Below are 12,011 nucleotides of genomic sequence, written 5' to 3' on the forward strand. Positions count from 1 at the left end.
CCACCCGTACACTGTAACACCAACACCACTAGACACACCTGCCCTGTATACTGTAACACCACCACTACTAGACACACCTGCCCTGTACACTGTAACACCACCACTACTAGACACACCTGTCCTGTACACTGTAACACCACCACTACTAGACACACCCACCCGTACACTGTAACACCACCACTACTAGACACACCTGCCCTGTACACTGTAACACCACCACTACTAGACACACCTGCCCTGTACACTGTAACACCACCACTACTAGACACACCCACCCATACACTGTAACACCACCACTACTAGACACACCTGTCCTGTACACTGTAACACCACCACTACTAGACACACCCACCCGTACACTGTAACACCACCACTACTAGACACACCCACCCGTACACTGTAACACCACCACTACTAGACACACCTGTCCTGTACACTGTAACGCCACCACTACTAGACACACCCACCCGTACACTGTAACAGCACCACTACTAGACACACCTGCCCTGTACACTGTAACACCACCACCACTAGACACACCCACCCGTACACTGTAACAGCACCACTACTAGACACACCTGCCCTGTACACTGTAACACCACCACCACTAGACACACCCACCCGTACACTGTAACACCACCACTACTAGACACACCTGTCCTGTACACTGTAACACCACCACTAGACACACCTGCCCTGTACACTGTAACACCACCACTACTAGACACACCCACCTGTACACTGTAACACCACCACTACTAGACACACCTGCCCTGTACACTGTAACACCACCACTACTAGACACACCTGTCCTGTACACTGTAACACCACCACTAGACACACCTGCCCTGTACACTGTTACACCACCACTAGACACACCTGTCCTGTACACTGTAACACCACCACCACTAGACACACCCACCCGTACACTGTAACACCACCACTACTAGACACACCCACCCGTACACTGTAACACCAACACCACTAGACACACCTGCCCTGTATACTGTAACACCACCACTACTAGACACACCTGCCCTGTACACTGTAACACCACCACTACTAGACACACCTGTCCTGTACACTGTAACACCACCACTACTAGACACACCCACCCGTACACTGTAACACCACCACTACTAGACACACCTGCCCTGTACACTGTAACACCACCACTACTAGACACACCTGCCCTGTACACTGTAACACCACCACTACTAGACACACCCACCCATACACTGTAACACCACCACTACTAGACACACCTGTCCTGTACACTGTAACACCACCACTACTAGACACACCCACCCGTACACTGTAACACCACCACTACTAGACACACCCACCCGTACACTGTAACACCACCACTACTAGACACACCTGTCCTGTACACTGTAACGCCACCACTACTAGACACACCCACCCGTACACTGTAACAGCACCACTACTAGACACACCTGCCCTGTACACTGTAACACCACCACCACTAGACACACCCACCCGTACACTGTAACACCACCACTACTAGACACACCTGCCCTGTACACTGTAACACCAACACCACTAGACACACCTGCCCTGTACACTGTAACACCACCACTACTAGACACACCCACCTGTACACTGTAACACCACCACTACTAGACACACCTGCCCTGTACACTGTAACACCACCACTACTAGACACACCCACCCGTACACTGTAACACCACCACTAGACACACCCACCCGTACACTGTAACACCACCACTACTAGACACACCTGTCCTGTACACTGTAACACCACCACCACTAGACACACCTGCCCTGTACACTGTAACACCACCACCACTAGACACACCTCCCTGTATACTGTAGCACCACCGCCACCACTAGACACACCCACCCGTACACTGTAACACCACCGATACTAGACACACCCACCCGTACACTAACAGCACCACTACTAGACACACCCACCCGTACACTGTAACACCACCACTAGACACACCCACCCGTACACTGTAACACCACCACTACTAGACACACCTGTCCTGTACACTGTAACACCACCACCACTAGACACACCTGCCCTGTACACTGTAACACCACCACCACTAGACACACCTGCCTTGTATACTGTAACACCACCACCACTAGACACACCTGCCTTGTATACTGTAACACCACCACTTCTAGACACATCTGCCCTGTAAACTGTAACACCACCACCACTAAACAAACCTGCCCTGTACAATGTAACACCACTAGACACACCTGCCCTGTACACTGTAACACCAGCACCACTAAACACACCTGCCCCATACACCGTAACACCACCACCACTAGACACACCTGTCCTGTACACTGTAACATCACCACCGCTACACACACCTGCCCGTCCACTATAACACCACCACCACTAGACACACCTGCCTTGTACACTGTAATACAACTGCTCTGTGCGGACTACAGCCTATGCTCTGTGCGGATTACAGCCTATGCTCTGTGCGGATTACAGCCTATGCTCTGTGCGGACTACAGCCTATGCTCTGTGCGGATTACAGCCTATGCTCTGTGCGGACTACAGCCTATGCTCTATGCGGACTACAGCCTATGCTCTGTGCGGACTACAGCCTATGCTCTGTGCGGATTACAGCCTATGCTCTGTGCGGACTACAGCCTATGCTCTATGCGGACTACAGCCTATGCTCTGTGCGGACTACAGCCTATGCTCTGTGCGGATTACAGCCTATGCTCTGTGCGGATTACAGCCTATGCTCTGTGCGGACTACAGCCTATGCTCTGTGCGGATTACAGCCTATGCTCTGTGCGGACTACAGCCTATGCTCTATGCGGACTACAGCCTATGCTCTGTGCGGACTACAGCCTATGCTCTGTGCGGATTACAGCCTATGCTCTGTGCGGATTACAGCCTATGCTCTGTGCGGATTACAGCCTATGCTCTGTGCGGATTACAGCCTATGCTCTGTGCGGATTACAGCCTATGCTCTGTGCGGATTACAGCCTATGCTCTGTGCGGATTACAGCCTATGCTCTGTGCGGATTACAGCCTATGCTCTGTGCGGTTTATAGCATATGCTCTACGCGGTTTACAATGTATGCTCTGTGCAGATAACAGCGTATGCTCTGTGCGGATTATAGTGTATGCTCTGTGTGGATTACAGCCTCTGCTCTGTGCCGATTACAATGTATGCTCTGTGCATTTTATAGCGTATGCTCTGTGCAGATTATAGCAGATGCTCTGTGCGGATTATAGCGTATGCTCTGTGCGGATTATAGAGTATGCTCTGTGCAGATTATAGTGTATGCCCTGTGCAGATTATAGCATATTCTCTGCAAATTATAGAGTATGCTCTGTGTGAATTATAGCATATGCTCTGTGCGGATTACAGCCTATGCTCTATGTGAATTATAGCAGATGCTCTGTGCGGATTACAGCCTATGATGTGTGCAGATTATAGCGTATGCTTTGTGAGGATTATAGCGTCTGCTCTGTACGGATTATAGAGTATGCTCTGTACAGATTATAGAGTATGCGCTGTGCGGAATATAGAGTATGCTCTGTACGGATTATAGAGTATGCTCTGTGCGGATTATAGCATATGCTCTGTGCGGATTATAGTGTATGCTTTGTGCGGATTATAGTGCATTCTCTGTACGGATTATAGTGTATACTGTGTATGCTCTGTGCGGATTATAGGGTATGCTCTGTGCAGATTATAGTTTATGCTCTGTACGGATTATAGAGTATGCTCTGTGCGGATTATAGCATATGCTCTGTGCGGATTATAGCGTATGCTCTGTGCGGATTATAGAGTATGCTCTGTGCAGATTATAGAGTATGCTCTGTACGGATTATAGTGTATGCTTTGTGCGGATTATAGAGTATGCTCTGTGCAGGTTATAGAGTATGCTCTGTGCGGATTATAGTGTATGCTTTGTGCGGATTATAGAGTATGCTCTGTGCGGATTATAGTGTATGCTTTGCTAGTGTTATCTAGTAATCCTTGTTCCAACTTTGTTTTGTTCCAAGAAAGTTCTCACTTCATTATGATGCTTGTTTCTTTATCTTGTAGTTGTAGTCGCTGTAGGTTTCCCAGTTTTGCTGTATTTGCTTCTCAGTCCAGCATCTGCCTCGCTTTTACGTCTACAGCCCTCATGTTCTTTATGTTAGTTGTTGGTTTTTTTTTTGTTTTTTTCATTGAAGATTTAACATAAATGATATAAACACATCAAACAGTGACTGGGGCAAAAGCTTATCTATAATAGAGTGATAGAGGCAAAAAGAAGAATAACAGATACGTCAGAAGGGTTAGGAGTCTAGTAGGGGCCGTGATGGGCAGTGATGTGCAGTGAGGGTGCAGTGATGGCCAGTGATGGGCAGTGAGGGTGCAGTGATGGTCAGTAATGGGGCAGGGATGTGCAGTGATGGGGCAGTGATGGTCAGTAATGGGGCAGTGATGGTCAGTAATGGGGCAGTGATGGTCAGTAATGGGGCAGGGATGTGCAGTGAGGGTGCAGTGATGGTCAGTAATGGGGCAGGGATGTGCAGTGAGGGTGCAGTGATGGGCAGGGATGTGCAGTGATGGTCAGTAATTGGGCAGTGATGGGGCAGGGATGTGCAGTGATGGTCAGTAATGGGGCAGGGATGTGCAGTGAGGGTGCAGTGATGGTCAGTAATGGGGCAGGGATGTGCAGTGAGGGTGCAGTGATGGGCAGGGATGTGCAGTGATGGTCAGTAATTGGGCAGTGATGGGGCAGGGATGTGCAGTGATGGTCAGTAATGGGGCAGGGATGTGCAGTGAGGGTGCAGTGATGGTCAGTAATGGGGCAGGGATGTGCAGTGAGGGTGCAGTGATGGGCAGGGATGTGCAGTGATGGTCAGTAATTGGGCAGTGATGGGGCAGGGATGTGCAGTGATGGTCAGTAATGGGGCAGGGATGTGCAGTGAGGGTGCAGTGATGGTCAGTAATGGGGCAGGGATGTGCAGTGATGGGGCAGTGATGGGGCATTGATGTGCAGTGATGGCCAGTGAGGGTGCAGTGTTGTCAGTAATGGGGCAGTGATGGGGCAGGGATTTGCAGTGAGGGTGCAGTGATGGTCAGTAATGGGGCAGTGATGTGCAGTGATGGGTCAGTGATGGTCAGTGAGGGTGCAGTGATGGTCAGTAATGGGGCAGTGTTGGTCAGTGATGTGCAGTGATGGTGCAGTGATGGGGCAGTGATGGTGCAGTAATGGTGCAGTGATGGTGCAGGGATGTGCAGTGATGGGGCAGGGATGTGCAGTGATGGTCAGTAATGGGTCAGTGATGGTGCAGTGATGGGACAGGGATGTGCAGTGATGGGCAGTGAGGGTGCAGTGATGGTCAGTAATGGGGCAGTGATGGTCAGTGATGGGGCAGGGATGTGCAGTGATGGGGCAGGGATGTGCAGTGATGGTCAGTAATGGGGCAGGGATGTGCAGTGATGGGCAGTGAGGGTGCAGTGGTGGTCAGTAATGGGGCAGTGATGGCCAGTGATGGGCAGTGAGGGTGCAGTGTTCAGTAATGGGGCAGTAATTGTGCAGTGATGGTCAGTGATGGGGCAGTGTTGGGGCAGTGATGGTCAGTAATGGGCAGTGAGGGTGAAGTGATGGGACAGTGATTGTGCAGTGATGGGCAGTGATTGGGCAGTGATTGGGCAGTGAGGGTGCAGTGATGGTCAGTAATGGGGCAGTGATGGTCAGTAATGGGGCAGTGATGGTCAGTGATTGGGCAGTGAGGGTGCAGTGATGGTCAGTAATGGGGCAGTGAGGGTGCAGTGATGGCCAGTGATGTGCAGTGATGGTCAAAAATGGAGCAGTGATGGGCCACTGATGGGGCAGTGATGGTCAGTAATGGGGCAGTGAGGGTGCAGTGATGGGGCAGTGATGGGTCAGTGATGGGGCAGTGATGGTCAGTATTGGGGCAGTGATGGGCAGTGAGGGTGCAGTGATGGGGCAGTGATGTGCAGTGAGGGTGCAGTGATGGGCAGTGAGGGTCAGTGATGGTGCAGTGATGGGTCTGTGATGATCAGTAATGGGGCAGTGATGGTGCAGTGATGGGTCTGTGATGGTCAGTAATGGGTCAGTGATGGTGCAGTGATGGGTCTGTGATTAGTCTGTGATGGCCAGTGAGGGTGCAGTGATGGTCTGTGATGGTCAGTGAGGGTGCAGTGAGGGTCAGTGATGGGTCTGTGATGATCAGTAATGGGGCAGTGATGGTGCAGTGATGGGTCTGTGATGGTCAGTGAGGGTCAGTAATGGGTCAGTGATGGTGCAGTGATGGGTCTGTGATTAGTCTGTGATGGCCAGTGAGGGTGCAGTGATGGGGCAGTAATGGTAAGTGATGGGGCAGTGATGGTAAGTGATGGGGCAGTGATGGGACAGTGAGGGTGCAGTGATGGTCAGTAATGGGGCAATGATTGTGCAGTGATGGGTCAGTGAGGGGGCAGGGATGGGGCAGTTATGGTCAGTGATGGAGCAGTCATGGGTCAGTGAGGGTGCAGTGATGGTCAGTGATGTCTTTGTTCAGGTGCAGATGTAGGGACATCTAGCTTGTTCCCATTCATCTTCCATCTGCTTCAACTCCACACTACTGTCTTCATCTTCATCATACTTCTGTGCCATCATCCATTCCCATCATTTGGTTTCTGTCATCTATCAGTGAATTCCAATGCCTGCTATTTGTTACCTGCTCCCATTGATACTTCTGACTGTCTGTTACATTTCAGTCCCCCTGTAAGTCCTGGGGGTATCTGAGTACTGGAAGCCATTGTTAGGCACCAGGACCATCAAGGCCAGTTCTTCTGTATTGTGACCAGGTGGGGGAGGTGTCCTTACAGTAACCATGTGTTTTATGGGTCATGTATGTATACATTGACTAGATCCCCCATAAAGCGACTCTGCTAGTGTATGCTTTGTGTTACCAGCGGCTCACACTGATCAGTCGCCTTGCTCTTTGTCCTGTGCTGATATAAAAGTCTTGAATTAAACAGAAAGACAAACATATTGTCACCAAAATTTGTCATTTTATTTCAGTCCAAGATCCCAAAAACAGAAGAAAATGAAAAATAAAAAGAAAAAAAAAGTGCCAGTAGTTAACCAATTCAGCGCCAGGACCTAAAAAGGCAATAAGGCATCTCCTGTGCCTTCATGTCATGTATATTTACACACATATACTGATATGTAGGTGTCTGCACCATTGTGCCTTGCCGCCCATTGGGATTTGTTGCTGCCGGCAAGTACAATGGCTTCAGACGTCTATATCTATATATACACACACATACAGTATATATGTGTGTGCATGTATAGAGCGTGTGTCCATATACACACATCTGTGTGTGCACCATCCTGTGCATATATTCTTTATATATATATTTATATATTCCATATGTCCCTTTTAATTATAGAACAATCTATATAATATAAATCTTAAGGTCAGTGAGGGGGAGGGGGCTTCTCTGGTGCGCCGTTCCGGACAGCAGCCCACAGCACATACATTGTATTCTTGTTAGTCGTCTGCCTCTGTGACTGGAGCGTAGAGCGAGATTCCTACAAGTTACAGCACAGCTCCCATACTGGGGTCACCCACAATTCATGGCCCCTCTTGTTATCTCTGAATCAGTGACTGCAGAGGACACGATGGCGAACATACTGGTAGAGAAGATGAGCTCCCTCCCAGTGGGGCCAATGCCATGTTTGTGAATTGACCTTATGTACTCTATGGCCAGATGTGTGACATAATGGCAGCAGTCCGTGAAGGCCACTGAAAATCTTTGAGTCTGTATTGGGACACTGGAGCAAATAAACAAAGAGGAAGAGGTGCTGGCCCATGGTAATAAATACTGGTAGCCTCTGTGGCTACATTGTCACCATTATTTCTAATGAGCCCACCTCAAGAATATGAGGGGCCTCCTGTCTCCCCACTAAGGGCTGATGTTGGGGTAGAGGATGGTCAGCTTAATGGATTTCAACATGACTGATACCTTTGTTGTTGAGAATATAAGCCACCCTCAGAAGAGTCTGGCAGTGGCTTTCTCTCCTTCCCAATACATGCACATTTGGCTGAGCCCAGTGAACCTTTGTATCAGGAATCAGGAAAGTATGGCAGGCTGAGAATTTGGCAAGCGCTTGAAAGATCTTTAAAGTCCCTGGACTTCCTGTTTCAGCCCAGGTCATGATGGACAGAGTAGAATAGACGGCTCTCTGCTGTAGGTGCTCGTGGCAGGCCAATCCAAGAATTCCCGGCACTCAGCAAGTTTCATTCATGACACGCAAATTCGTGAAGCGTTCCATATTTTTTTATTAGTGAAACCTCCATATTGGAATGTGAATAAATTGCAGAATCTATCTGGTGAATGCGGGGTTACTATTAGTATCGATAGAGTAGGATAGGATACTATTAGTATCGATAGGGTGATAACGTCAGGACAGTATGTCATCTTATAAACGTACTGATGAAAGGCCATCAACACATTAACGTTGGCCAAACCTGATGACTCTCGTGCGACTGGCTTACTATCAGGTGTGTATGGGGGTGTCCCGACGTTAGTGTTTAAAGTCTTGGCTGATGTAGGAAGGATTGTTCATCTAAAAGAAACAATCTTTGGGTCTTACGGCCAATGTGAACAACCACTATGACCAATGTGGAGTCAAATATGTATGCTTGTATTGGCCATCAGACTCAACTGCTGATCTTTCTGTCATACGTGTATGGTCAAGAAGTATTGGACATGTTGGATTTCAACTCTTCTCCCTCTTGAAGCCAAGGCACATGAAGGCAAGCCTAGCATGCTTGTTTATGGTGCAACCAACAGAACGAACATTTGGCTGACTGCTCAGAGAGAGAGTCACTAACCCTACATCGTATGGAAATCCTAGGTGTTTGCCAGTTTTATTTCATGAGTCACTGATGCTGTAACTTGCAGGAATCCTGTGGGAATCTCTTCGAGGCATAGGTATCTGACGATTTCGTGTATAGAAATCTTAAGGTTATTATGACCCTGCAGGATCTGCCTGAATCTGTTCGCTCATTCCCCATAATCTTCCGGTTACTGACTGCTGCAATCTCCCATGTCGGCGTCCTACTAATCATTTGTCAGACCCGCGTCCACTCGGGGAACATGAGATCTCAATGTGCTTCTGGTTACAAACCTGGTGCCCGGTGTTGTGGAGGAAGAGTTGGTAGAGAGGAGAAAAAGATGAGTAGCAAATAGGGGGCTGATCTTGGCGGATGTTAAATAAACGGGGGGATAAGAGAGAAAACTGAACAAAGAATTGAGGACAATCAGGACAAACATAATATTGGAATAAAATATACTGATCGGTCACATAAAATCCCCCTCTGTTATTTTGGCACACTTACAATTCCCTTCCTCTCTTTTTTCCACCCAGGCACCCTGGGACTATGGCAGTGGAGAGGCAGAACAGTTTTACACCTTTCAGACACCCCCATCTTACTGACAAGCCAGCCCACCTTGTCTGAGAGGAGGAAGGGATCATTGGCACTGTGTGTGTTACGAGGAAGGGGCTTCAGTTTGGCCTCTCATGCATTCACCCCTCCCTAGTACATTCACCCCCTGCCCTCTTCTCTTGTGGAGGGATACCCCTTCTTCCTGTGATGGTCATTTCAGCTGTTGGGGAGCAGTTTAGTCCTTGAAGATTCAGTGCATTGAACACACCGGACTAAGGGTATCTGTGATGCCCCAAACCCAGCGTAACATCCCCATCAAATGAACATTGTCCATGAATAAAAATGATAAAGCCGGTGTAGAAGTGAGTCACTGGAGGGTTTTGGCCTAATCATGTAGACCGCCGTTCCTCCTGTAGCCGAACCCCCCCATCCCTTTCTAAAAAGAGAAGCAGGGGGTATAATTTATTTGATCAAAACACTTTTTATCTTCCCCTACAATCCCATTAAATAACTGCCCCTCTGTTTGACCCTGTTTCCCCCATGACGTAGGCAGAGATTCCAGTTCAGGTTCCGTCGACCTGAAGATTGATCACTTGGAGCAGTTTTTATAGCCTGAGGAGGACAAGGAGGGGCATGGGGAGCGTGGGTAGTTCTTCTCTTGCTCCCTCATTATAAACAAGTCTTTGTATCTACCCCATCCCCTGCCATAAGGCAAAATCCAGCTCAGGCTTGGTAGGCCCAGAAAGCCAGCATAGCTGTTCATATCAAGAAGGGGGAGACGGGGCAGCATGTGGATTGAGGGAGAGATGCCTAGCACCACTATACCCTTGTGGTTGAATGCGGGTGAGGAAGGGTATTGTTGTGGGCAGTGGTGGGGAATGTATTAAAAGGATGTAATGAGGGTAGCCCCGAAATGGTACTTGGAGCCATGACCGAGGCAGGAGGTGGAGGTGGGGGAGGGAGTGGAGCGTCCTCGGGGGCCCTTCTCAATGCCAGAGTATAGTCGGGAGGGCAGGCTGGCCGCAGTATATCATGGGGCCTCAGTGGTTCAAGATCTGGAGCCCCTCCTGCTCTTTTGATCTGAAGGGACATCAGCTCTTCTTCTGGTCCATGGTGTGCCAGGTCATTGCCAGGAGCACCTCCTCGTCCAGGACTGTGTCTTCGCTGCCGCAGTTCATGGCGTCTATCTCTTTTGTAGTAAAGTGCAGCAAAAGCCAAGATGTTGAGAAAGAGAAGTGAAGCCCCCACAGCTACTGTCACACTTAACTCTGTTGAATAGTCACGAGAGTCACCAGGAAAGGGAGAATACCGAGGCCGTTCCACTGAGTCATCGTCATCCCCATCAGGAGGGAGTGTGGAGTGTGGGCGTCTGGTGGTACTTCCACCGTTTGTCCTGGTACCAGGTGTCCAGCGGGTACTGTAGGGTGGTATTCTGGTAGTGGTTGAAGGGTGCTGGACTGTATTCAGGTTGTGAAGATGAGGAACTAATTCCAACCAGAATGCAACCTTGTTGGCACGATAGTTGTCCCTAACACGAGGCTTTAGGCCTATATGTAGATACTGTTTCTCTTTTGGATTAAACTTTGTCCATACCACCTCTTCAAAGCGATTGGGCTTCGTGTGGATGAACTTAGTGTCTTGAGGAACAGGCTGGTTGGGATCCCTACAGTCAAACGAAGACAAAAGATCATGAGATATTAACAACGATAGTCACAAGTTCTGGTAATAACTCAATAGTGGGGAAAATATCTAAATCTACACAGAAATTGATATAGAGCACACTATCTGCAGATTTGTCTAAAAAGCAAACATTCGTGGCTGAAGCTGTAACATCTAGATATGGAATAGTAGTAAGGCAGATAGGATGTAGATGAAAACATGGATGTATTGTTATGATGGGATTTGCCGAAATGTTATACTGTCTCGAGTTACTGGACGTGAAGGGATCGGTGGGATTGCTGGTTTCATATCTGAGGAACTGGAAATCCTGAGATATTAAAGGGGGTATCCCACAGCTGTCCTTCAGTGCCCTTCTGCCCAGATATCTCTGCTGCAGCTTGTGGCTTCCATTACACTCTGCATGCCTGGCCGGTGTGCGCCAGCTCCTCTATTAATGGATAGAAAGGGGCCTTCAATGGACCAATAGCAGGATTCTATGCATGCTCAACCTGATAATACTGAGTAATCAGGAGTTACAGGGTAAAAACACACATATGGGGGGTACTTGCATACAGATTGCTGAATGTTATGGAATACTTGCTAAATCAGTGTATTTGCATTTATTATTTATTTTCCATAAGGAAGGAAGATGAGAGACACATAACATTGTGAGAATAGCCCATAGGATCGGTAAAGATAGATGTTGACCCCATGAACATTCGGCTGACAGCTATTACATATTAATTGCCAGGTTTAGATGACGGATGACACACTGTTATTGAGCTTGGTTGAAAGTTTTGGATGATTGGTGAAAGATCAACAAATGATCTTTTCTTGAAAAAAAAAATGTTCTCAGTTGGTTTCCAAAAAGATTGATCATCCTTCGCCTGTTCTAGAACAAGCCCGGCCTGTGTGATAA

The 12,011-nt window shown here is 48.4% G+C and overlaps 1 protein-coding gene across 3 annotated transcripts in view; it reads right to left on the bottom strand.

Annotated features, from left to right (window-relative positions):
• Positions 1 to 7,063: 7,063 nt before the first annotated feature.
• NLGN2 (neuroligin 2) overlaps positions 7,064 to 12,011 on the bottom strand; it is a 149,755-nt gene continuing 144,807 nt past the window's right edge. For all 3 annotated transcript variants that reach the window (XM_069950185.1, XM_069950204.1, XM_069950195.1), the window contains one exon: positions 7,064 to 11,096. In XM_069950185.1, the coding sequence (XP_069806286.1) occupies positions 10,253 to 11,096 (844 nt within the window). In that variant the 3' untranslated portion in view covers positions 7,064 to 10,252. The remainder of the gene's footprint in view (positions 11,097 to 12,011) is intronic.

This window comes from Dendropsophus ebraccatus, chromosome 1 (assembly GCF_027789765.1).
Source record: "Dendropsophus ebraccatus isolate aDenEbr1 chromosome 1, aDenEbr1.pat, whole genome shotgun sequence".
In the NCBI taxonomy this organism is placed as follows: domain Eukaryota; kingdom Metazoa; phylum Chordata; class Amphibia; order Anura; family Hylidae; genus Dendropsophus; species Dendropsophus ebraccatus.